The sequence below is a fragment of the Euleptes europaea genome, chromosome 3, assembly GCF_029931775.1.
Source record: "Euleptes europaea isolate rEulEur1 chromosome 3, rEulEur1.hap1, whole genome shotgun sequence".
Classification (NCBI taxonomy): Eukaryota; Metazoa; Chordata; class Lepidosauria; order Squamata; family Sphaerodactylidae; genus Euleptes; species Euleptes europaea.
The window spans coordinates 88,401,853-88,429,287 of NC_079314.1; the positions used below are offsets into that span (position 1 = coordinate 88,401,853).

At 43.1% G+C, this 27,435-nt stretch overlaps 1 protein-coding gene across 2 annotated transcripts; it reads right to left on the reverse strand.

Annotated features, from left to right (window-relative positions):
• Nucleotides 1-5,352: 5,352 nt before the first annotated feature.
• On the reverse strand, nt 5,353-26,815 carry SEPTIN3 (septin 3). Of its 2 annotated transcripts, none has more exons than XM_056845715.1 (10): nt 26,762-26,815; nt 17,552-17,743; nt 16,980-17,108; nt 13,912-13,993; nt 11,954-12,091; nt 10,604-10,721; nt 10,409-10,504; nt 9,348-9,444; nt 7,816-7,867; nt 5,353-5,941 (listed from the first exon to the last, which is right to left on the reverse strand). In XM_056845715.1, exons 1-10 carry the CDS (start codon nt 26,769-26,771, stop codon nt 5,806-5,808), a joined length of 1,050 nt encoding a protein of 349 aa, XP_056701693.1. In that variant the 5' UTR covers nt 26,772-26,815; the 3' UTR covers nt 5,353-5,805. The 2 variants fall into 2 exon arrangements, with proteins under 2 accessions (XP_056701693.1, XP_056701692.1); XM_056845714.1 differs by having other exon boundaries at nt 9,348-9,447.
• Between the last annotated feature and the right edge of the window lie 620 nt (nt 26,816-27,435).

Consider the following 27,435-nt stretch of genomic DNA (forward strand, 5'->3'; position numbering starts at 1 on the left):
TATTCTGGATTCTAATCAAGTAACACTGGAAATTGTATTCTCAAGGAATGAGTATTCATGTTAAAATAAAACTATTGCATATTGCTTAGTTGTGAAATGTGACTGGGATCCTAACCTCCCTTTTCTTGTCACAGAAGAGCGGGAGGGCAACAGTCACCTATTCTCCCTCTCACTGCAGCCCTCACTTTTAACCCCCATGATGTTCTTGAAAGGACCACTGACCCATGAAGACTCAGATGTAGAGAAGAAATCTGCTTTGGCTTGGAGACGACACACAAGACACAGAGATACACTAATGATACCACTAGTACAATCTCATGCAGTGCTACATCAACTCCTGTTGTAATATGATTTGTGAAGTTCCACTTCGTTTGCCATCCTAAGCATTGTTTGTTGGCATAGTAAGTGTTGAGTGTCTGAGCATCATTAGGGCCTTTTCTGTGATTCTACAGACTGGAAAAGATACTGACTGCAGAGCAATACTGTGTGACACAATGATTGCAAAAATAGGTGCTTAAGCTAGCTGATCAAATGAAGGACTAATAAAATAGTGGTGGAACAACTGACCAAATAAAGTAACCGACCATTTGTTCAAATGACACTTTGTTTAATCAGACAACAGAACACAATAGAAAGTTAAGTCTACTAACATTTACATCACTGGTATATGTCTGTCATTTTTTTCCCTCAGGGCTAGACAGATAACAAAGAGGACTTCAATAGGATACTTTCATGGGCTGGAGCTATCAGGAGGATCTAGGCTTCATTCATTCCTTCATGCTTGCATATCTTGCTCTAAATTACCTTACAATAATCTACTGGTGTGCCCATGAACCTTATTCCAAGAAGGGTCTAGATTTCCAAAACACTTCAGTACATCTTGATATGCACAATGACAATGTGGAACTTAGAGAGACTACAAGAGGATTCTACTGATACTTTCTCAATTGCCACCCTTTGTCTCTGTTAATGGCCTTTTGTCCCTGTGTTATCATTCACATCCATGTGTAGTATCAAAGACAGAAAAAAGAGGAAAACCAAAAATATTGCTCAGGGGCATTACCATTCTAACATCACACTGTTGGCATTGTATAATTGTTGTAATACCAGTAGTCCAATGGAGTGTCGTTTTGTCAGGTGGTAATGTTGGGGGAGATTGGAATGGAGATTGAGCATCAGAATAGTGCATTCCCCTGGCAGCTGCAGAAGGCTGTGAATACCAGGAATTCCCAATGTTGGCTACTGACAGGCAAAAGTCTACCCTGGCTATGGGTGTTTGCAGATTGCTGCCTTCCCCCACAATGGACTTCATTGGCTGCAAACAGACTGAGTATAACATAAACAGGAAATTCTCTTGAAATGGACTTACCCAGTTTAGCATGAAAATAGAATTATAAATAAAATCTTATTACATTGCAAGTAAAGTAGCAATCAAAAATATTTTTGAAGTTTTTAAAGTAATGCAGACAAAGACCACAGTAGGCAAGGAACCCATCAAGACTTCTCCCATTTGGGAAGCCTAGACTAGTCCAGACTTCCTTCATCAAAGAGAAACATCTTCACCCATTCCTCAAATGCATTGCTGTCCTATAGAACTGGAACAAAATGTAACCATGCAGTGCTAATTAAAGTTACAGTGTAAGGAAAAGCAATAGTGTCAGTGCCTTGTATATCTTGTTGTATTGTTAGTGAGTGATGCCATGAGGTGAGGTGGGCTTTTGGTTATGATCTCACCACTTGTTGCTTGTTTCAGCGCTGAAAAGACAATGGCTTAAATAGATGGGTACTAATGGCCTCCGCCGCTTTGAATATACATTTTGCATTAGGACCGTGACTGAAATGAGCATGTTACAGCCGTGAAGTGGAGATTGACCTGCTTTAAACTGCCCCATATTACAGCTTTCTCTGTGTGGTGAGCTGTTTGTGTGTTGCAGTTCACCAAACGGATCAGCTCCTTTTCTCTACAATGCATATGGCCTGAGAAAAGCTCTGCGGTGAGATGGAGAAAAGTGCTGGTCCTCTTAATAACTCATGCCACACAAACAACTCGCCACATGGAGACGGCCATCTAGGGGTGTGACACATAATGCCATACCTTGATGGTCACTTTCATCAGGAGAGAGACGAGGGGGAATGCAATCCTGTTGATTCTACAGGCCCTCTTAATGAGTATCACCAGTCATGATATCCTGGATGGGCTAACTGTTATGGGTGGTTCCCCTTTGGTGGTTTCCATTCCTATCTGGCTCACAGCTTCCAGAAGGTATTGCTGTGGGACATCAGCTCAACTACATGGTTTGTGGCTAGGGAGTCCTGCAGAGTTCCATCCTGTGCCCCAACCCATTTGCTTGAAATTCCTAGAAGAGGTTGCGTTGGGATTTGGAGTCAGCATCAGAATGCCAACGACACGGTACTTCATTTCTCCTTTTCAGCAGAGTCTGATGAGATAGTGGATATTCTGAACAGTTATCTGGAGGCAGTAATGGACTGGCTAAGAAACAAATACAGTCCAGACAGGACTGAGGTGCTGATGACTCATGATATGGCTAATCAGGGAGTGAGGATACAGTCTATTCTGGGATGGGGATGCACTCTGAAAAGGTTTGCAGCTTGAGGATGCCATTAATTCCATGGCAAGAAACTGATGTTCAGGCTGCTTCTGAGGCATGTAGCATCCTTAACCAACTTCAATTGGTGCAGCAGTTATAGCCTTCCTTGAGAAGTAAGATCTGACCATAGTTATCCATGGTCTGATCTCATCTAAATTAAGAGGGCTCCAGTACCTTTGAGGACCTTTCAGAAACTTCAGGTGGCTCAAAATGCAGCGACAAGATTGTCAGCTGGTGTTGATTTCAAGGAACACATCAGTGCTGAAAGAGCTCCACTGGTTGCCTATTTATTTCTGGGCATAATTCAAAGTGCTAGTGTTTACTTTTAAAGCCAAGAAACTTCAGGCTCAATATGCACCTGTGTGTGTGTAAAGTGCCTTCAAGTCGCAGCCGACTTATGGCGACCCCTTTTGGGGTTTTCATGGCAAGAGACTAACAGAGGTGGTTTGCCAGTGCCTTCCTCTGCACAGCAACCCTGGACTTCCTTGGTGGTCTCCCATCCAAATACTAACCAGGGCTGACCCTGCTTAGCTTCTGAGATCTGACGAGATCAGGCTAGCCTGGGCCATCCAGGTCAGGGCGAATATGCACCTAGAAACATAAAAATGGTCCGGAACCAGGATATCTAAAAGTTGTCTGCTTCATATGTACCTGCTAAACAGTTAAGATCATCTTCAGCTGCCCTGTTTTGTGTGCTTACTCCATCAGAGGTTGCCAGAGATAGGGCTTTTTCTGTTATGTCACCTTGTCATTGACAACCATTTACCCAGCACCAGTACTGGGGTGGGGGTGGGGGAGGATTTTTCTTTTCCCAGACGTTTGTGGCTTGATATTGAAGGTGGTTTCTTGTAGTTGTTTTCATTTGAGCTTTAAAGAAATCAGTATGTTTTATTGCTGATCGTTGGTCTACTTTATTTTCTTGGAAATGTATTTTAAAAAATACTTTAGTTTCAGATTGTTAATGGTTAGTGTGCTAGACTGGGAAGACCTGTCTTCAGAGCCCCAGTTCACTGGGTATTCTTAGGCCAGTCACAATCTTTCAGCCTAACCTTCCTCAGAGGAAATGTAGAACAGGGAGAACCATGTATGCCACCATTCTGAACAGTGAGATTAAAAAATGTAGCACAAAAACATCAGTTTTATGCCGTGCTTTTATGGTATTGCTTTATGCTGTGCCTTTATTGTTAATTTTGTGCCACTGTTAATTTTTATCATTACGTTAAAAAAACCCAACCTTTGTAAGCTGCCTTGAAAGCATTTTAGCAGACAGCAGGCCATAAACTTGTTTTAAATAAATTAAATACAGTAGTTGAATATAGAGTTTTATGGAGAACAACTTCTTGTGTAAGTCTTCTCCCATTGTTTGAAGAAGCCTTACCTCACCGGTTTGTAAAAGGATACAGAATATGCCATGGAGATTTCTCTGTGATTCCCTGGTTCTGTGGAATTTCTTCCCTAAAGAGGCAATCCCATGGCCAGATTAGATTAGAACATTCTGAAAAAGATTACGTAACTTTTAATAATCTGTGGCATCTGTGACTGTTGTGTATTAGATTATATTAGTGTTGGTGTCAGAATTTTTCCTCTCGCTCTGTCTTATGTGTTAGCTACCTTGGTCCCATCTAGAGAAAGATTTTTAATTAAATAGCTGTTGTGAAGAAGTGAATATTGAAGGTATATATGCACTGACATCTGAAAATGAGCAAAGGCTGCTTTTTTCCTGAAAGAGGGAACAACACTGATCTATGTTTATGGCACTTTGGGAGACAACTGTGAAACAGTGACGACAGAAGAGGACTAATATGGGGCCCCATACAGTGTAGTGCTGTAGTCTTGACCACTGGAAGTTCTACCCAGGCCGTTACCCCTTCCTAAGTCTTCAACAGAGACCCCATACACACCCCTTGATATCTTTCCTCCATAGCCATGAGAGCCAGGCACTTGTTCTTTGTTTAAAAAATAGATGCTGGAATTGTGAGGACTGGCATGGAGCTGCCAGATTCCATTTTGGGATGTTGGCAATTGGCAGCCATGTGGATTACGAGACCCAGCCTCAGCAAAATTCACAATGAGCAAGATCCAAGTAAGGAAGCCACATCACAGAATCAAAGAAGAGCATCCCCTAACTAGTTACACTATACTTTCAAAGATTCTTTATGTTGATTGACCTCTGAGTGTACACATTCTGAGGAATATTTCCCAGCATAAGAGGAGCTCTGCTTAGCAGAGAGTTCCCCTCCCATAGTCAAGGGGTCAGAAGGAAGAAAGGCACAAGTGAGACCTGTTGAGCTCTTGCTGTTTCCGGTGGATGTAGCAACCCATAGGGGATTGTTGCAACGATGGGTCTGTTAAAACATCTTGAAAGCAGCTCTGACAATGCAGAATAATATGGAGGATCGAGACATCTTGGATGTATAACAGCAACTTAAGAGTGGCTTTTATACCTATCACAAAAACATTCTTTGCATCACAATTGGAAAGGGATTTCTTCCTTTAAAATGCTTTCCCCCTCCCCACATCAAGAAATCTACTACTGAATCAATTCTTGATTCTACTTTTCTCTACAAATTTACTTCCCTCCAGGGAAAACAAGATAACCCAAAGCCTGTCTGTCTTTCTCTTACTGACACCTTGATTCTAAATGCATTTACTTGGCAACAAATCCCTCTCACTGATTCACTGGAACTTACTTCCAAATAAGTCCATTTTCCTGCTTCCACACTGAGAAGTAAGCCTATAGAACAAGCCACCCACCACAACTGCATAGCAACCCATTCTCTTCCAGCCCTATGAAACTCACATCCAAAGTATGGCTCTGTAGTTCCCGTAGTGCGTTCAACATCTTTATACCAGTCTCATTTTTTTCCCTTGCAGACATTCCAAGTGACCCCAGAGATCAAATCACTTCCCTTCGATATTTTCAACAATCACTATGCACAGTTGAGAGTCTTGGAATATGTGACAACGGAAGACTAGTGTTCGCTGTGCAAAATACAAAATTCATATAATAATAAAAAAGAACCAGATGAGGACATTTGAGGAAAGCTAGGGGCTTTGCCCCTGGGTCTTTCCTCATATGCACACACAAAGGATATTCCACATGCTTCAAAGAGGCCTGAATTCAAATCAAGGGAAAGAGTGGTAATGGTGGTTATAATTCAGAGACAGCAGGTGAGAGCAGACCAGAAAGGGTTATTCACAGATTGCTTTCATGGTTTTCTTCTATTTCTACGGTCACCGGGGGAAGCCCCCCATTGTCATTCAGTCGTTTAGCCCTGTAAGTTTCATAGTGGATGTTGTGTGTTACCTCCTTTAGGTCTTGAAGGTGGGTCCTAAAGAATATATGAGAGAAAAGAGAAAGAAGAAAGTCCTCTATGCATGTCATGGAGCACTCAGGTAGTTCTTTACATTAAAAGACAACTACCAGCAGAGTTCCTCCAACATCAGTAGTTCACCATTTCACAGCTGTTTTATATATTCAGATTTATCCCTCTGAAGGCTGTAGGTCCCCCCCTTTTGAGTATTCTGGTATTCTGAGGCTCCATTTAACCTAACCTCCATAAATCAAACCATCTGTTAAATTTACCTTTCATTATCTGTGACCATCACTGTATCTTATGGCAGTGGGTTACAGAAGTGTATGCACTGTGTGAAGTCCTGAAAATTGTCATCAGTTTTGCTGGTGGACTAGCAGTGCAATCTTTAAATAGAATTACACCCTTCTAAGCCCATTGACAACCCAGAATGACTTCAATGGACTTAGAAGGGTGTTGCTTTGTTTAGGAGTGCACTTTCTCTATACCATTCATAATTTAATCAGCCTTTTTATTTCTCTTCTCTTTAGTTGTCTTTCCCATAACCTCCCAAAATTAAAAATTGCTAAATGTTTCATTCTTTCCTGATCAGGATAGTGTTTAGACCTCTTGATCACTTTAGCAACTATTTTCAGCAACTTCTACAGCTCTATGATATCTTTTTTTTTTTGCAATACCAAACCTATATGCACTATTTATGCAACTGCACCATAGCATGCAATAGCATAACTGATGCAATAGCATAATTATACTGGTTGCTTTATTTTTAGTTATTTTTCTACTTCTTAGCACGAACCTTGCCTTTTTCACTGCAACTGCACCAAGAAATTGATCCCAACTGTGTATATATGTTATGTGAATTTAGGATGTTTGACCCTCTGCATCACATCTCAACACTAATCTTATTTAGCAGTTGTTCCTTATTTTTTCCAAGTTTGGAAAGATGCTTAACATCATCTTCCCAAATACATTGGTGATATTCACAAATAGCTACTTTGCTCACTCTTGATTCCAAATTATTTATTAATATTAAATAGAATTAGTCCTACTACAGATCCTTGGGGGCTAGGGCTGCCAGGTTCTACTTCATCACCGGCAGGTTTTTGTGGCGGAGCCTGAGGAGGGCGGGGTTTGGGGAGGGGAGGGACTTCAATGCCATAGAGTCCAAGTCACAATTCACTTCACTCTAATGGGAGTGCCTTCTAAAGGTAACTTTATATGCATTTGTAGTAAAAGTGAGCACAAAAGAGTTCTTGTTCTAAAGATTTCTAGTTTTTTCAGTTCTGATATTCTGACTTGTGATATTCTATTCTTGATATTCGTTGTCCATAACGGTGTTGTATTTTGAAATTAAACTAACTAGTACACTAATAAAACTAACCAATTCGTTCATTTGGATAACAATTTATGTATGAAATGCCAATATATGTTTGATATCTGCTTAATTTATGTCTGAGGTAAATGGAAAAACAAATACAGAATACCAGAATTTAATTTGTATTAATACATTTTTACTTTTATTAGTAGTGGTTGTTACGGTCCATGGCCTGTCAAATAGCATGGAACTAAATAAAAAACAACCCAGAATGAAGCCAATATTACTATGGCTGTAAAGTGTTAGCTATCCAGTAAAAATGGGAGTCGCTTTAAATGACTTCAAAGTGCTTAAAAACCCACAACTTAATAGGTCACAGTGCCATCCTAAGCAGAGTTACATCCTTCTAAATATATTTACTTCAGTTGACTTAGAAGGAAGTAACTCTGCTTAGGATGACACTGTTAAAATGCTAAACTCAAACACAACTGTGATGGTCATCCAGTTTTAGATCTGGTCATCATTTTTTATTCAGCTCAATAGGCAACACTCTTTACCTGATAACAAATAGACTTACCTAATGACAAAATCACGGAGTAGGGCAAATTCACAGTGATTGAGATTTTCCACTGTAATTAAAGCAAAATACATTAATCATGCTTTAATGTGGAATCAGAAGTGGAAGGAATCCATCAAACCAAGCCCTTGAAGCAGTCAGCACTCATGAAAGTGAGTATAATTTCCTCTAGAAATCCTGTGTTGTCTGACTGGTATTCTCTGTCGATTAAAATATTTCTTCAGAACTCTCTTCTGTTTTGCTGATACTTACAGCAAAATCCAAAGCATATATACTCAGAAGTGAGTCCCACTGAGTTCAACAGGATATACTCCCTAGTAAGTGCTCTTAGGATTGCAGCCTGAGTACCTTTCGGTGCCAGTCTCCATGACCACTATTCTGAAGCCAGAATATCCTGCTCCAAAATCCTCCCCCAGCAAGTTACCTATCCAACCAGTCCTTTCAATGATTCAATAATCTTTCTAGAAATTTTGAGGTACCACCAAACTCCTCATTTTTAGGATCCCCCTCCTGAATTTTATTTCTAGAACATTAAAAAAATGTCAGCATATTCTCAATTTCCATTTTTTATTTGCCTTATAAATTATTATTTTTTAACATCAGCAGTCTCCTCTGTCTCTTTTCCTATTTGTGAACTGTGGTCTCCAGAACAAAAGAGCATTCCTGTTGAGATTTTGCCAGTGCAGAGTAGAGCTATCATTTAACAAGTCTGGAAATAATGAGTATTTAGATACAACAGCAAATATCATGTTCCTGCTTTGCCACAGCCTCACTTCCTAGAATTTGTTAATTACTAAAATCCCCAAATACTTTCAGAAGTGGTACAACCTAGCAAGGTACCATATGCCTACAGGCCATACATGTGCAGTTCATTCTTCCCTATATGGTAAAGGTAAAGGTCCCCTGTGCAAGCACCGGGTCATTCCTGACCCATGGGGTGATGTCACATCCTGACGTTTCCTAAGCAGACTTTGTTTACGGGGTGGTTTGCCAGTGCCTTCCCCAGTCATCTTCCCTTTACCCCCAGCAAGCTGGGTACTCATTTTACCAACCTCGGAAGGATGGGAGGCTGAGTCAACCTTGAGCCGGCTACCTGAAACCAACTTCCGTTGGGACTGAACTCAGGCCGTGAGCAGAGCTTGGACTGCAGTACTGCATTTTCCCACTCTGCGCCACGGGGCTCTTATATTTATATTTCTTTGTATGGTTTTCCATGTTGTTGCTGTCTTAATTAACAGAATTTACAGGTTTTTTTGCTCATCCCCCAAATTATAAGCAATTCATTCCAATTTTGTACCATTAGTAACTCTGGTAAACACATCCCTTGCCTCATTGAAATAATTAAAGGAGAGATAAGAGACAACAAACAGTTCCAGGGAGAAAAAGGCAACAGGGAACAACTTCTCTCCAGGTACCTTACTGGTACAATTTTAACCTTTGCTGCTAGCACCATTCATTTTGTCACTGTGCTGTCTGCCACTTATTGGTATTTATAAATGAGACTCAAAAATAAAAGGCCATTATTTGTTTACCTTCAATGACTCCCCAGGGTGTCTTCCTGCCCAGGACCCTTTTTCCATTCACTTGATATTCTTTGTCACTGCCCACCACTGCAAAAGGCATACTTTCCTGCTGAGATCAGATAAGTTTAGTTTAAGCTGAGTTTGCTCTTCTGAGTAACAGGCATGGACATATAGAAGGCTTGTTTCTGTCTTTATCACCACCACTCTCTCCTAGCTTATATTTATTTGCAGAACATGACATACACACTATAATTGCTGGCCAAAACTTGCTCAATGTTCTCTTAAGTTCTAATTATTTAGGCCATTCACATTCCTTTAACCCATTATTGACGTATTTCTATTATATTTTCTGTGCATTAGGTAGCTACTTGAAGGAACTCTCTGTGTTATACTAGTATTTATTTATTTGGCAGGTTGCTTTCCAAGTATGTACAAGTTTCTCACATAAGGATTGAGTGATGAGCTAAGACTCATTTGCAGACATCAGTTATACTTAACACAGAGAGCTTGTTTACTTTACAAGTCTAATGTAGGCTAGTTCCAACTGAAGTTGATATAATATATGCAACTGGCCAACAGTGCCCATGCTAAAAACATCTGGGAATCTATTGTCGAAGGCTTTCACGGTCAAAGTTCATTGGTTCTTGTAGGTTATCCGGGCTGTGTAAAAATACCAAGACCACGGTTACACAGCCTGGATAACCTACAAGAATCTGGGAATCTATTTACAGGGCAATCAGAATTCAGTTAAAGCTGTGAATCTTTCAAGAGAGATGTATTTTCTCTCTAGAACCTGTAAAATGCAAACCTGTGTGGACAAAAAGTCATATAAACTCTTGATTAAGCTACCAAAACATAAATGAGGTCTAATTTTCAGCTGAACAACTACCAAAAATAAATGCTTAGCTGCTAAGAATTCATGGCTTACTTCTCCTCAGTGGCTGTAGCTTATACAACACATGTCCAGCACAAGCAAGATGAAGAGAAAAGCATGCAGTTAATACTGATGCTTCTACTTTCTGCAGAAATGAATTCTACTCAACAGTTAGTCACAATCATGAGCATCCTACCCTAATTTTGTCATTCTCTGTTTTATCTTCAAGGTCTTCATCAAACTCTTTCTGGGGATAAAATTCAATTCCATGGACTTCTAGTTCTTTCCGGACCTGGATACGAAAACATTTCAAAATGAAAAGATATATGCAGAGAAAATATTCCTGTCCCAACACTGAAAGATGTTTTCCCCCAAATAGGGAGACACTTACCCTCTGCTTGAACTCAATCTTCTCCTCCATAGTCATGGTGTCTGCTTTGGCAATAACTGGGATGATGTTTACTACTTTGCTCAAGTGCTTCATAAACTCTAGATCCAAAGGTCGCAAGCTATAGCCCAGGAGAAAGAATACTATCACTTCTTTAATAAAGAAGGACATCTTCCAATCCCTAGACTCCATAAAATTAACCCTCTCTAGTTTCTAGGCTGGAAAAGGGAAAAAATGAACAGGAATCATTCCCATCTGGAGCTGTAGGCTTTTTCTTGTTAACTTCCTTCTACATGGCCATTGCCCTCTCAAGCAATCAACGTCATCAACTGGATACCCATAATGGACAGGGAAATAAATAAAGAAGAAATAGAGAGACCATAAAGTCATCCACCACAATGTATAAGAAATAGTGTGGGAACACTTGTTTACATACTACAATGTAGGAAGGTCATACAAGTGTCTGTTTTGCCATGTGTACACTTATTGGAAATCAACATCCAGTGGCAAATTTTCACAAAGTATACACCTGGCAAAACAGATCTTCTCTGATGACAAGGTACACAAGCTCATAGTGAACTCTTTGTTCCCTGAAACAGTGTACAGTTTAGGGTTGCCAGGATGAAGCCGGCAACTCCCAGAAGGAACTGAAGCCATCCTGTTGCTGAGGCACTGGCCAGAGGAAATGAGGGGGATGGATCACATGCTGACATCACTTCCAACAACAGTCAGAAGTAACGTCATTAGATGCTGTAGAATTTACAAACATTCTGTGGTTTTACCATAGAGTTTTTGTAAATTCTAGAACATCCACATTACTTCCAGTTTTTACCGGAAGTACTGTCAGCGAGTCGGCATGATGCCAGCATGTGTTCCATCCCCCCGCTTTTCTCTTGCCAGCACCTTACCAGTGGGATGCCGAGAAGTCTCTCCCTATAGTGGGTAGCCTGGCATCCCTAGTGTACACCCATATATAAAGAAAATCATGTGTGAAATGGCCTGAACAATATGACACCATGGCAGCTTTCTTCCAGTCATTCAAGTGAGCAGGAATTGGCAGGCACTAAGTACTAGCAAGATATTATGGAACTCTAGAACACAAATTTCACCCTTATTCATCACTAAGCTTGCTTCCCATACTCACGGTGGGTCATTTTTGCTCTTTGTCCCCTGGCAGATTTTGCCATCTGTGCTGCTGCTTAGGTCCCCTGCTCTGCCATGCTGCTTACTGGGGGATCTGTGTGCACTGCACATGGGTACCAAGCAGCTGGTGGGTATCATGAATGCTTAACTAGCACAGCAGAGCTGCCCCCATCATGTGGACATGCCCTAGAGCTACTGAGAGATACATACGAGTGACCTGTGGGAGAGATAAAGTAGATGCAACAGTGGACTCTTGTGTCTGGGATTCGTTTCTTCCTTGCAATATTCACTTCCTCCTTCAGAAATTTCTCATATTGCTCATTGATGTATTTCTCAATAGGCTCCCAGCTAAGAGGGCAGGGAAGAAAGAAAGAGAAGGAAAAGAAGCAGATAACATTTCTTTGTCTCCTACTGGGAGATCCTGCAGGGCAGCGACAGTTGTATCGGTGCTGATGCAACATGGCATGTCACTTTCAGTACAAAACAGTGGTAATGCCATTGTGCCATGCCAACACTCTAGCACTGTGCCTAACATGCCACAATTTTCCTCCAGTGGTCTGAGTAGCAGTTGTGAGGAACAATTCCAGATAGTTTCCCACTATAGCCCCCCTACACCAGTTTGAGTAGGGATGAAACAGGTTCAAGAATTGTTAAAAGACCACTGTTTAATTTGTTCCTTCCTATGTGTGTGTGTTAAGTGCCGTCAAGTCGCTTCCGTTCCGACTCATGATGACCCTATGAATCAATGTCCTCCAAAATGTCCTAGCTTTGACGGCCTTGCTCAGATCTTGCAAATTGAGGGCCGTGGCTTCCTTTATCGAGTCAATCCATCTCTTGTTGGGTCTTCCTCTTTTCCTGCTGCCCTCAACTTTTCCTAGCATGACTGTCTTTTCCAGTGACTCTTGTCTTCTGTTAATGTGAGCAAATTACGATAGCCTCAGTTTAGTCATTTTAGCTTCTAGGGTCAGTTCAGGCTTGATTTAATTGATAACCCACTGATTTGTTTTTTTGGCAGTCCACCATATCTGTAACACTCTCCTCCAAGACCACATTTCAATGGAATCTACTTTCTTCCTATCAGCTTTCTTCAATGTCCAACTTTCACAACCATACATAGTAATAGGGAATATGGTGACATGAATTAATTTAATCTTGGTGGCCAGTGACACATCCTTACACTTCAGAATCTTTTCTAGTCCTTCATGGCTGCCCTTCCCAGTCTCAATCGCCTTCTGATTTCCTATAGGCAACCAATAATCACTCCACAGCTCACGGAAACCAACATTCACAGTCACCATCAACTCAAAGAGCCACATTTATGTTCATCCCTGGCATGAGGCTTGCACCTTAGGGAGGCTGGCAGCTTTCCTGCTTCTCTAGCAGCAGCTGTTTCAAGGTAGGATGTACCTGCCAACTACAGTCCCTACAAGGAAGGGCCTTGCCCACTTTCCTGAAGCCCAAGATTGGTGCCACATTGGAGATAGTGTTCAGAAATAGAAATGTCAACTCTGGGTTGGGAATTTCCTGGAGATTTAGGGGTGGAGCCTGGGGAGGTTGGGGTTTGGGGAAGGAGAAGGACCTCATCAGCCATTTTCTCCAGTGGATCTGATCTCTGCATAGATTAGAAATAGATATTGGAATTTGTCACAGTGCTTAAACTTCTGCTCCCAGATACCCAAGCCTTGCGACATGAGTGTCTTTCAAAGTCCATTTGTGTGTAGAAGATATGTGGTTCTCTTATCCACCACCCCTTGGCATAGTGACCCAGCTGACTGTTCCTGTGATCCACACTCAAGGTTGCTGAGACCCACTAGTGGATTTCCCCTATGGGAACTCCCGGACTACAGAAACCCTTAATGTCTATATGTGGTCAAAAGTCTATTTTTATATCTCATATTAACCCTTATGTACTGAACATTCTCGACCAGCTCTCAAGTTAACTGGTAATGAATGTCATACTAACATGAATCCTGTAGTGCTAAATAATTGGACTTATAGGGCATGTCATGTCCTTCACTATCAAGAGTGAAACCTTAGATTAAGACAAATCTAATCCCTGATTATACTAAGCACATGCACACACATTTCTGACAATTGTGATCATTCAGGAGACAAAGAAAAAACGGGAAGATGGAACAGAAAATCAGTGAAATAAACAAAACTCTCACCAGTTTTCATTGTTGATCTGGTCACCAAATCCAGGGGTATCAATAACTGTCAACTTCATTTTGACACCACCTTCTTCAATAACTGGGGGAGAAATGTTGCTGTTATCAAAACTCTCTCTCATAATAAAGCCCTTTACATCATTGAGCAGAAAACGAAATGGCCCTTCCGGAACTATACATCCCTGTGGCTCTTCTGAAAATATTTATTTTTATCAAGGGCAGAAATCACTTGTACATTATAAAGCACAAGAACTTTGAGATGCAAGTGTAAATCAAGCTTCCTGCTTGACTGTCAGTCAATTTGAAAAAACATCTGGACCCAACCATATTTAAAAATGCCTCTCTGTTTTTTTCATGTGTATACCATCTGCGGAAGGCTGGTTGCAAAACACTTTATATGGCACATGTAAATTTGTGGAATGGTAGAAGGAGAGCACTGCAATATCTGGATCCTTTGCAAATGTTTAGGAGCATAAAACAATTTTCATCTGTACCAAGGCCTACTGATTCATGGTACAGCATCATTACTGTATAAATGGGCCTTTAATTTTTGGCAAATACATTATGTGCTGCTCTGTATCCCCAGGTCCAGATTAGTCACTCTGGCCCCAAACTGGCCCACTTATTTTCAGCACTAGCAGCACCTGGGGATGTGGAGTGGTTTACTATAGCCCGAACTCATCAGATCTCAGAAGCTAAGAAGAGTTGGTGCTTGTATGGGAGACCAAGCAAGACTGTGCAGAGGAATGCAATGTCAAACCACCTCTGCTTAATCACTTGCCTTGAAAGCCCCTTGCTGGGGTCACCATAATTCTGTAGAAACTTGATGACACTTTACACATACTGGGGTTGCCATGAATCAGCTGTGACAGCACTTTACATACACACAAGAGCACATGAATCCACTTTGATCCTTAGTAACCTAAGCATTACTTCCCAGCGTGCCCTGTGGCTTTCCTTCCTTGAGAGCTTTATGACGTGTAAAAAGTGTTTCATCATAGTTTACATACAGTAACAATATACTTTTTTTAAAAAGAAAAGATCATTAGTTCTGTAGAGACAACAAAACAACAACAACAAGCAGACCAATTATCTTTGGTGTGGCACACAGTAACCACACAACATTTAAATTATAGACAGGACAGTGGAAAATGGAATAGAAGGAAATGGAACAATTGCATAGTAAAATGAAACAAGCGCCCACTTCTCTAGCTTACACTTGATTCTTATCTTACCAAGAATTGCCTTCTGGAATTCCAGCTGTGCAGATGTGGGAGCTTGCATGATCAGGGTGTTTGCTCAGCACCTATCCAAGCTGATACATTTGAAGGTATATCTGTAACCTTTGCGTTTATCTTCTAAGTGCCTAGTCCCATTACACCTGATTTGGCAACTATCCTTTTGTCTCCTTCTAAGGATCAAAATACACAACACAATATCCACTAGTCAGGACACAGGTTCCTGGCCAGACTCACAATTATACGTTCAAGCAGGGATTTGCTTTTTAAAAGCTGTGTTTCTCCACTTGGCAGCAAATGGGGAACAGGGGAGAGAGGGGCTTCAGGCTTTTCTTCCATAGCATTTTTGCCACAAGAAATGGTGCTGGAGGGGCTGTTTGCCCCTTTGTCTGGCTTCATGTGCCCTAGGATGGACACAGGGTGCCAGAGGAAGGGGAAAACAGGCCTCCCCAGCACCATTTCTTGTGGCAAAAATTCCATGGGAGAAAAGGCTGACGCCCCTCCCCTGCAAACCATTTGCTACCAAACGGAGAAACAGGTAGCTTTTTAAAGGTGAGTGCCCTCCTTGAACATATCACCATGAGTCAGGTCAGGAAACCATGTTCTGACTTGTGGATTCTTTACCATGTAGTTTGACCCTAAGAAATCCCACTGTTGAATCTATTATGATCCCACTTAGGTCTGCATACCCTAGCCTTCCCATCATGCTTCTACATTTATAAAGTCATGGTGGGTTGTATGACCTTTGAACAAGTGAAGGAGCCAGAAGGGAGTAGTTCACCGAGAGATGGGTGGCCATGACTCGGGAAAGGACAGAAAGGACACAGCTAACTCCATCAGTTTGGTCACTGCTGTGGTTACAGAAAGAGCCCAAGGACAAGTATGTCAAGCGACACCAGGGGACCCAGGACCAGATCCTTCACTGCTGCCATGGGAGATGCAGCTACCAGCGGCCCCACCCTCAATGACAGAGAGCTTGGAAGCCTCCAGGCACCTGTACAGGGCCTTTACCTGGCACCACAACTCCAGATGCAGGTGGAAGAACCAGCTGGGGCCCGACGTTGGAGTGGCCCAGAGAAGACAGCAGCCTCCAAAGCTCAGCAGATGCCAGGGCAGGGCTGGAACAGCCTGCACAAAGGCAAGCCAGGAGCCAGGGTCAGGCCAGAGAATCCTGCATGAGGGCAAATAAGCCCAATAATAGCCCAGGGGGAGAACAAGAGAAAAACGGGTAGGGACTGAGGGCTGGCAGCCTATCCCACCCAAGCCCTGGCATAATCAATCGGGAAGGAGGGCAACTGCGGGGAGGAACCATCCAGCAGCCCAGTAGGAAGGAGGGGGGGAGCAAATCACTACCCTCCCTCAGAGAGAGGCTGGGTATGCCCAGGGAAGGGGTGGGGCTATTTGTACCTGTAAAAGTAGGATCCTGGGAAAGGCCAAGGAGTTGAGCAGGACAGAGCTCTCATGGCGCAAGAGGTGTGATCCTGGGGACAGTATAAGGAATAAGGTGGTGCAGCCCCCTTCCTCTCCCCATTCTGTGGCCTGGAGAGACCTGCCAGAGATGCCCAGCAAGACAGCTGAGGGCAAGCAAGTGAAGCTACAGAGGAAGCAGCTTCTCAAAGTAGTCCGCCAGAAACTGTAGTGCTCCTTTAGGCAATTCCTGCTACCTCTTTGCTGTGAGATTCACACTGTACTGACTTCACTGCTGCTCATGAACCCTGGATAGAATGGTTCAACAGGCTAATATTATGTCCATAGGCATTTGTACAATACCGGAAGGCCTAGAAGTAGAAACAAACAACATGATTTGAGAACTACTGTCTTAATTCCTACCGTGACCAATTGCCTTGATTTCGACTGTTTTGGGGATCTTCTCTTCACGGTTCCAGCCCGAAGACTTGCGACTCACTTGAGATTTAAACAGGGTGTTCACAAGTGTTGATTTTCCCAATCCACTTTGGCCTGCAAGGAGAATTGTACAGAATTTGCCACAGCCTTCAGACTGCAGGAGGGAGTTTATATGTCTGAACATTCCTGCACATACACACACACACACACAACATTCCCTGTATCCAAAAAACTATCCTTGCAGGGCAATGGTGAAGATAGAACTGTTCTCCCTGTCATCTAACTTTCTGTGTGGAAGGGGCATTCAGTCCCCTGCCTTTATCTGTAGACTGAAGTGATAAAACCCAGTCTCAAGTTTACCACCTCTTTGAGCGCTAGGCATTTGAGTCACCGGAAAAATAACTGGAACAGAAATCTTGACATTAGTCCAGTCTCAACTCTGTACCCAGTCCTGGTATCCTGCCCTTATTCCCCCCCCCCCATGTGACTCTGAAAATGACACCAGTATCATAGCTAAGTCTTACTCCACGAGTCCCTCGGCCCTGACTCCTTCCTACCTACAACCATGATGTTGAAGTCAAATCCAGTTTTCATAGTCTTCTTGCGCATTTGTTCTATGATGGTATCAATCCCTATGTAGCCCAGCAGGTTAGAGTTAATGCCAACGGGTTTCATTGGCACCACAGGTTTTGGCCGGGGCTCTGGCACCAGCTCAGACATGGCTGTTTCAGGCTTAATATCTGCTGGACCTGCAAGAGTAGGAGAGAAATAAACCGTTCACATAAACAGCTGAACCGCAGCTCTGCGAGATGAAATCCTAAATTGTTCCACTTATGCTTCATTTTAGGTTGAAAAAGGAGGGAAGGAGGGACAAATTAAGATAAATTACAATTCTCTTCCTTAAAGCCCCTTTCTCCCAAGGCTCTGCAGCCCTCGGCCAGAGAGTGAGATTATGCATAGTATAATCTTCAACATTTCAGGCAGGATGTCTTTTAGAATGATCATATTGTTTAGAAATATTTTCTTGCATACACACAGCTTACCTTCAGTTACGCAGCGAATATCCTTGGCCTGTGATGGCAGCGACATGTTCGAAAATCTTTACAGTCAATCCGATCTACAGTGGCCAAAAGCCACATCTGTCCCCTCCCACTTTCTAAAAACGCTTGACAGGCACCAGGAAAGGTGTCAGTGGGCATTACGGCACCCACAAGTGGCACACTGGGGACCTCCTGTCCTGAGCAATGTCAAGTGTTAGAGGGCCCACAGCGTTATCAAAAAATGTGTATTGAACTACTTGAAAAGACTATGGTTGGAGACAGAATCTGCGGCATGGAAGAGTTGCTGCATGGTAGAGTCAGCTCTGAATGGACAAGTCTTTAACAGTGTGATGTTATCAGGAAAGCAAAACTGGAACTTTGCAAACCTCTAAGCACACACCTACAGGATGAGGGTAGAAGTGTGGCCTGCAAATGACTTCTCCAATATTATAATAATAGCAGCATGAAGGTTTGATGGAATGCCATCACAGCATGGTAATATGGGTTCTTCAACTACCCTAGCCAGTGGACACTAAGGGCATTGTGGGTCAAAGCAGTGATTTGAATTGCCCCTGAAAACAAACTGGAAGCCAATGGAGAGCTTTTATCACTGACAAAATATGTCTAGAGATATAGAATTAAACTCTAGTTATTCATGATGACTTTGGGTGGCATTTTATGGGGTGTTTGGTACCTATCAGACTAGGGCTGCCAGCGTCTGGTAGGAAATTTCCTGGAGTTGTGAGGGTAGAGCCTGAGAAGGGCAGGGTTTGGGGAGGGGAGGGACCTCAGAAGAGTATAATGCCATAAGAGTCTGCTTCCAAAGCAGCCATTTTCTCTAGGGGAACCAAGCTCTGTATTCTCTGTAGTTAGGGTTTCCAACATCCATGTGAGGCCTGGTGATCTCCCACTTTTACAACTGATCTCCAGATTACCAAGTTCAGTTCCTGGAGAAAATGGCAGCTTTGGAGGGTGGACTGTATGGCATTAGACCCTGCTGAGGTCTCTCGCCTCCCCAAACCCCACCCTCCCCAGGCTCCACCCCCAAAATCTCCAGGTATTTCTCAACCCAGAGCTGGCAACCCTATCTGCAGTCTGTATGCCAGGCATTATTTGGCTTTAATTCACCACTGACAGCGGCAGGAAGATAAGACAAATATGAATTCTTTCTTCCCAATTCAAATGTTATTCCCATGAAGTGCTAACACAGGGATCTACAAGAGACAGGCATTGCTTGACTCTAATGCGGCAAATCGTGTCTTTCTTTACTAGAGGGAATAATCAGCAAGCAAAGCTGTGCTCCCCTCAGCTGAAATTGTGTCTTAAACATTTCACGAGCAGTTTGTGATTTTGATTTTGACAGGATGTTCCTTCTGTTGTGTTTCCACAGATTTCTGCTGCTGCTAGCCAAGAAACTCCAGCTATCTAACAAACTGTTCCTAGCACCAGCAGCCAACTCTCTAGCAATTTTTACTCCTTCTTCCTTTTTTTTTTTTTTTCAACTGTATTTTCCTCAGTAGGCCAGTTAGGTTCTGCTTAGGATTGCCCTGGCATTGTCATTGGTATAAAATATATTTCAATATATCCTAACTGTGAATCACTCCTTACATACCAGCATGGGTGAGGTTTTTTAAAAGCCTAGCTGGGTGCTCTAACAGCACAATTTTAAACTAGCCTGGTAGTATGTATAGGTCCACTCTTGGCCACCCAGGGTTTCATCCTTCTATACACCACCGCCAAGAGCTTTTACAGTGACAGCTCTTTGTTCTCAACCTGTGGCATATATTGGATAACCACATAACCCTTTAGGCCAGAGCGAGCCTTATTTTGCATAGCAATCTACAATTCTAGCCTACTTTATGATGTTTGAATTTGTTTTAACAGCTATGATGTTTGAATTTGTTTTAACAGCCCCGTTCAAATGAGATGCTGGGCTAGAGATACCATCCTCCAGGTGGGACCTGGGGATCCCCTGGAATTACAGGTCATCTCCAGACTACAGACATCAGTCCCTCTGGAGAAAATGGATGCTTTTTGGGGGGACGACACTGTGGCACTGTACCCCACTGAGGTCCCTGTCCTCCCCAGGCTCCACCCCAAAATTTCCAGGAATTTGCCAACCTGGATCTGTCAATCCTACCCCTCCTCCTCCACTGGAGGCCAGGGGTCACCTGTCAACCCTATGCTGGGCACATGCTGATCCTGGACATAGGCAAGTTCTTTCACCGCTGGGACTTTACATTCAAATCAGCCTATTCTACTCATAAGCCTATTCTACTCATGCAGCAGAATGAGTTGGTAGAATCCTGAGATGGTAGAATGGGCTGTACCAGCTGCAGATTCCAGATGAGGGGGAGGAAACATCTTTAATGCCCACCATGTAAAAATGGTCTTGAAATAAAAAATAGTACATAAAGGTGAAAGGTTGTAGCTAGGGTTCTCAAGGTGGATCTTGGAGATCTCCTATAATTGCAATTCATCTCCAAATGAGAGAGAGCGGTTTCCCTGGAGAAAATGCCTGCTTTGACATTATACACCCTCTATCACCAAAATCCTGCTTTCCTTGGACTCTACTCCCAAATCACCGTGATTTTTCAGCCCAGAGTATGCAGCCTAGTTCTAGCCTAGCCTGTCACATGCTGTGTTAAAATTAAACAGGACACTGGAACCCATAAAGTCTAACAAAATCTGTTCTAGCATAAGCTTTTGTGAGGCTGAGCTCACTTCACTGAAGCACACAAAACTGTTAATATTGGGAAACTTTGCAAAATGTAATCCTTCCTCCACTTGCAGCCTGATGTAGCAGAGTCCATCTATTACCTCAGCATTTCGCCATCTTATTATCACCTCATCCTGCTACATGTACTCTAAACTAAGCTTTAGTTTTGCAATGAGATCAGGTCATGGTTTCTTCATGGGGTTCTTGTGAGTATAAAACAGAAGTGAGAAGACCAAGGTTTCAGGGTTTCCTTTGGGGAGAAAGGCAGGGTATAAATAAAGTAAATAAATAAGTAAACGTGGTTTGGCATGACCGTCAGCTTTCAAAAATGAAATGAATGTTAGCTTATCAAACCAGTGAGCCCATCTGATTTCTTTTGTAGTAGAAGATTCACACATTCTATTCAGCAAAAGAAGTAACTCAGAACAGCCAACAGGTTATATAAGAAGAACTGGCACACATACAACCCATGGGAATGTGGCTAGCCACTTATTTTCTATCTGGGCTGATTTTCCTTCTTCAGCCAGAATACTAAGTGAGCAGCCAGTCATAAATCAAAGAGTTAGTCTGAATGACCTCAGAATCAGCCCCAAGACTGCAAGTAAAAGCCTTTCATTGGCAGCTGTGTTAGTGCTGCCAGATATTCAAGAGCCTATATACATCACATGAGCATTAAGGACCTATATGTGAAGTGCATAGTGTAGCACAAACTCAGCTTGCTCAAATTAGGCCCTGATTTGGGTACCTTGGGAGGGGCAGAACAGCAGCTGTTCCAAGCATGGCCATGAATGTCATGAGTGTATCGCTGGTGAAGAGTAACTAGTAACTGGTAGGCTTCCTATTTTTCTACCAATAAGAGGTAAACCCCCTTAATCAGCCCTTAGCCCTTGAAAAACTGAAGAGAGAAAAAATGGCAGGAAAATAGCCTCTCTAGGACTTTCTCCATGTAACTGATCTTTTCCATAGAGATTAGGGGAAAGTCCTAGAGCATCACCCATCAGTGATATCATATCCTCCCCAAACTCCACCCTTCCCAGGTAAAAAAGGTAAAGGTCCCCTGTGCAAGCACCAGGTCATTCCTGACCCATGGGGTGACGTCACATCCCAACATTTACTAGGCAGACTTTGTTTACGGGGTGGTTTGCCAGTGCCTTCCCCAGTCATCTTCCCTTTACCCCCAGCAAGCTGGGTACTCATTTCACCGACCTCGGAAGGATGGAAGGCTGAGTCAACCTTGAGCCGGCTTCCTGAAACCAACTTCCGTCGGGATCAAATTCAAGTCGTGAGCAAAGCTTGGACTGCAGTACTGCAGCTTACCGCTCTGTGCCACGGGGCTCTTACCTTTCCCAGGTACCACACTCAAAATCTCATGGCATTTGCACAGGCAGTACTGGCAACCCTAGTAACTGGAGAAGGTACAGGTTTTCTCTGCTCTGTTGCTTTTGCTTCAGCTAGAGGTAGTTGGCAATAATTCCAGTTGGATTTCAGTTATTGCAATAGAATAGTGAGGAGGTTTCTTTCCGACACAGTTTGGCTGTTTCTACATGGGGATTTTTCTCAACATGAAATGCAGGAAGCCCTAGATTAAAGGGGAATGTCCTCATGATTCATGGCATTCCCAGGGCTTTCTCCTTTAATCTGGAGAAAAAATAAAACCTGTTTTTCTCCAAGTTCTCCAAATCTATGGTGAGACCGCACTTGGAATACTGTGTACAGTTCTGGTCACCACACCTTAAAAAAAGGATATTGCAGAGCTTGAGAAAGTGCAGAAACAAGCAACCAAAATAATCAGTGGGCTAGAGCAACTGCCCTATGAGGAGTGGGTAAAACAATTAGGGCTGTTTAGCTTAGAAAGAAGGCAGTTAAGGGGAGACATGATAGAAGTATATAAAATTATGTATGGTATGGAGAGAGTGGACAGGGAGAAGCTTTTCTCTCTCTCTCATAATACTAGAATGTGGGGTCATCTTCTGAAGCTGGAGGGTGACCGATTCAAAACAGATAAAAGGAAATATTTCTTCACACAATGCATAGTTAAATTGTGGAACTCTCTGCCCCAGGATGTGGTGATGGCTGCCAACTTGGAAGGCATTAAGAGGGGTGTGGACAAGTTCATGGAGGATAGGGCTATCCATGACTACTAGTCAAAATGAATACTAGTCATGATGCATACCTATTCTCTCCAGGATTAGAAGAGCATGCCTATTATATTAGGTGCTGTGGAACACAGGTAGGATGTTGCTGCAGTCATCTTGTTTGTGGCCTTCCTAGAGGCACCTGGTTGGCCACTGTGTGAACAGACTGCTGGATTTGATGGGCCCTGATCTGATCCAGCATGGCTTTTGTTATGTTCAAGTTTAAAAGGGGATCTACAGGGTGGCTGGAGGTGGAGTTTCATCTAGGTGCTCCACCTATAACCACCCTGGGGAGGGGAGCGGAGCTAATCTTCGTTTGCAAAAGGGTGTGTGGCAGTTCACTGCTATGTGCCATGCCTTCTTCCTTTTCAGCCTGTTAAAGAGCTTTTTCCCCACTGACCTTTCAAGCTTCTGTAGCATTACAGTATGACTTGGTAGTAAAAATGAAGGGAGCGGGGGAGTTCTTGGCTGCAGAAATGTGTGTGGCAAGATGGCCACCATGGCTGTGCTTTTGCACAGATGTGACAAGGGAAGGGGTAGGAGTGGGTATCGGGGTGGTGGCAAGCAGCATAGGAATAGGAGCTATAGATGCCATGCCTGCCTGCTTCTTGCTGCTATTACTATGGAGCCATGTTTTCGACCTGCTTCTGGGTGCAGCCTTTATCAAAGCAAAGTAGGGGCTGGAGGAGGTGGCTAAGGTGACTTTCCGCCAAGCAAAACCCAAGCAGGGCCTGACAAGGATGCCAACTAAACAATCTGATAACAAATGACTGTACTGAAGGTTTTATGAAGTGTATTCATGCCTTGACATAATTCCAGTTGTAAAACAGGGGAGTGCTGACCCTACTGTTAGATAGAGTGAAGCCACCTACCCCTATGGGTATCTTTGAGGTAACCTGTTAAAAGTCAATTTGATTTAGGGTTGCCAGGTCCCTCTTCATTACTGGTGGGGTTTTTTGGGGGCGGAGACTGAGGAGGAGGGTTTGGGGAGGGGAGGGTCTTCAATGCCATGGAGTCCAATTGCCAAAGCAGCCATTTTCTCCAGGTGAACTGATCTCTATTGGCTGGAGATCAGTTGTAATAGCAGATCTCCAGCTAGTACCTGGAGGTTGGCAACCCTAATTTGATTACATTTCCAAGTCCTGAACAAGAGGAGTCTTCAGCTATTGCAGGTGTTAAAGAGTTTAGAAAAACGAGGGAGTGAGTCATCACCACTTATTATTGTTGTGAATGGTCTCTGTCCTGTTCTTATTACATTTGAGTACATAATTAACAGTGCATTCCTAAGGAGAGTTACTCCAGTCTAAGCCCATTGAAATGAATGGGCTTAGACTGGAGTAACTTGCCTTAGGAATGCACTGTTAGTCTCACACTGTATTTCTTGTGTTATATGGCCCTTCGATCCTGCTGTATACATTTTTTCCTTCATAACCTTATGTGTGTCTGCATGTCTGTGTGTGCCAAGTGAGGACCCACCTCGCATACCTGACAAAGTGGACTCCAGCCCACAGCAGCATATGCTAGAATAAAAATGGGTAAGCCTTTAAGATGCCACAGGATTCCTGTTCATTCCTGCTGCAACAGAGTTGCACAGCTACCCCTTAGGAATCATCAGGCATTTCATTTGCTATTGTATTTTTGCCATCACCTGAACACATGAAGCTGTATTCTACTGAATCACACCATCAGTCAATCAGTATTGTTTACTCTGACTGGCAGTGGCTCTCCAAAGTCTCAGGTAGATGTCTTTCACATCACCTACTACCTGTTCCTTTTAAACTGGCGACACAGCCTGGGAGAAAGTCACCATTTGGATCTTTTTCCTTATGCACCTAAATAGTCTTTGTCTGAAATAGGGTCACCTTCCTTTATGAACCAAGCCGCAGCCTGTGGATGAATATTAGTCATGATGCATACCTATTAGAGTTGTCCTCTAAATGCTAAATTAGTTGTTACAATAGCATTTAGTGGATTATGAGATTTATTTTCCCTCTGCTTTGCCATAATGTATTTTCAACACACCCAGTATACATACACATACAGATTTGCTGCACCTTCTTAAACCTGCAATCAAAGACTACCCCACAGCCAGGTTACATTCAGTATTCAATTTTATTTAATTGTTTGTTTTCACTTCTATAGATTGACATAGAGGGTTTTTTTCTCCTTGCCTTCCAGTTCTTTGTTTGAATAGCATCATGAGGGGAGGGATGAGTGAGTGAGGCTGAAACATTTAACCACATAGACACCCCCCTTTGTTCACAAAATAATAATACCTTACTAGATAGGTAGACAGATCTCATTCAATACATCTCTGATTTTACTGGATGCTTCCTGCCATTCAGAGTCCAATCAGATCCTACTTTAAACTCGTAGTAGTGCTCACACTTAGACATTGTCTCAAAATAAAATGCATTGAACATAAAACCTTGGGAACCATACTGTTGTTATTAAAATAGTTTCCAGGAATTTTTAAATTATCCTTTTTTTAAAAAAATGTGCTGTCAGAAAATAATGAATAATAAAGTACAGGTGCTGCTTCTAAAGTTGGGAGATAGGGAAGACCTTTGCTCCAGGACACACTTATAATGCAATATCGCATTAGCAGAAATATATATTTCAGAAACTGCATCTATATCTTGTCATTTATTCAAGTTTTACCTTAATTTGAGCCAAAACTCCCCAGGCCCCAGCCCTCAAATCAGACTTGAACACTAAGCCTCCATCTTGCAATTTATGGAGACACAATAAAGAAGTACTTCTGAGCATTTGCAGTGTCTTTCCTGCAGGAAAAAAAATCACAGCCGACATCCACATTTCTGTGATCTGACACTAGAACAGGACTTCCAGACAGGTTTGAATCCTAACTAGAAGAAAGGAAGGACAGTTGGACCTATGGGGCTACTGCAGGCCACCCCTAGCCCAATTTGGAACAGCCTACATAGCAAAAAGATCTATTTCAACATCTTCCCCAACTGTGATGGAATCGTTTCTCCCCTCGGGTGCATTCACATTCAAAGCTAAATTGGAGTGCCTCATCTGAGAGGTGGGATGCATTTGTTTTGGCTTCCCATCACTGATGAAAAAACCTGTGCGGTACAAAATGCTTGCAGTTTTTCTTTCTTTCAAATAACTAGAACAATCCAGCAAAAAAAATATCGGCATCTAACGTATGTCAATCCTATGCCCTGTTCCAACAGTCCCCCCCCTAACAGCACACCCCCTTTGTACTGCATCCATTCAGTCCGTCCTCCCACTCTACCCTGCCCCCTTTCAATTCATAGCCCTTCAGTGCCTGCTACCCATCCCCCACCGAATCACACCCCTTCTTCTCCTTTCCCCACTTATTTACATCAACCCAGGTGCTGCACACCATCACAATAAAGCCTCCCTCACTCTGCGGCCCACCGACAGTGGCATCGTTCCCCTGGCTGCTGGGGATTCCCCACCACTGCCCCACCGTGCCTCTCTCCAGTGCTCGCGGATTCCAATGTGACACCTTCATGTCAGCCAAAGAGAGCAGCCTCTGGTCAGCGGTAGCCCAGCCAGTTGCAAAGCAGCTCACACCCCTGGGCCAAGCAGCTGGGATCCCTTTGCTCCTCTCACAAAAGGCAGTTGTGTTTAGCAGCAGCCCCACAGCTGCCCGGCTGCCTCCTGGACACCAGATGGGAAAGAGGGGCAGGAAACGCCTCTTTCCCCGTCAGCGGGCTTTCCCTGCAAGGCTCAAGCAGTCAGTGGCTTCCATTCCAGATGCTCCTGTGAATGAATGGGGTGCTGAGCCGGGAGTGCGCGCCTTATCTCAGCTTCCTTCTTGCATCTCTGAGCCCAGGGCCACCCCGTAAAAGAGTGCAAGCATCCGCATGGACCGCTTACCTTTGAACATGAATCTTTCTTTGTCTCTGGATGTGATTCTTTGGGGTGGGGTTCCTCCTTACCCTGCTCTGCCCGAAAGGTTGTCTTATGTCTTATGAGATTTTGATTCTCTCTCTCTCTCTCTCTCTCTCTTTCTCTCTCTCTCTCTCTCTTCTTTTTCTTCTTCAATGGATATTTCAGATAAGCAGAGATGCTGCTGCTGCTGCCATGGTCACATGACCTGAATATTAAACATCCCTGCAAAATCTCCCCCACTCTGCTTCTCTCTCTGTCTCTTTCTCTCTCTCTTCCTAGGATCCAGGGCTATACCATTCAAGCATCTGGGAGACCTTGGCTGGATTGGTGCATCTGAAAATGTATGCTGGCTCCTGGAGGGAGGTGCTGTGATAAATAGGATAGATAAAATGGAGCCAGAAAATGTCCCCTCCCCACCATACAGACACAGTCTTTCTCCCTTGTCTCTCTGCCCTCCTTTCCTCTCTGTTCCCAGGCAGCTTTCATATGCTACTGTCTGCTGAGCATCTCTAGAGACAGCCGCTTGCTAATGCAGAAGTAATTTTAACCCTTTCATCGGCCGCATTTACTAATAAAGAAGGCAAGCATGTGCCTGCAGGTAACTGTTCTAGAATTTGGCCTTGGTGCCTGCTTGCAATCTTATTTGCACTGATGAACCT

What these genes read in the sequence shown, in the direction of transcription:
- SEPTIN3 (XM_056845714.1), bottom strand. An exon ending in AGATTGAGTTCAAGCAGAGG is followed by an intron (nt 10,505 to 10,603) that starts GTAAGTGTCTCC and finishes TTTCGTATCCAG; the next exon opens with GTCCGGAAAGAACTAGAAGT. An exon ending in CTCCGTGATTTTGTCATTAG is followed by an intron (nt 5,942 to 7,815) that starts GTAAGTCTATTT and finishes TATATTCTTTAG; the next exon opens with GACCCACCTTCAAGACCTAA.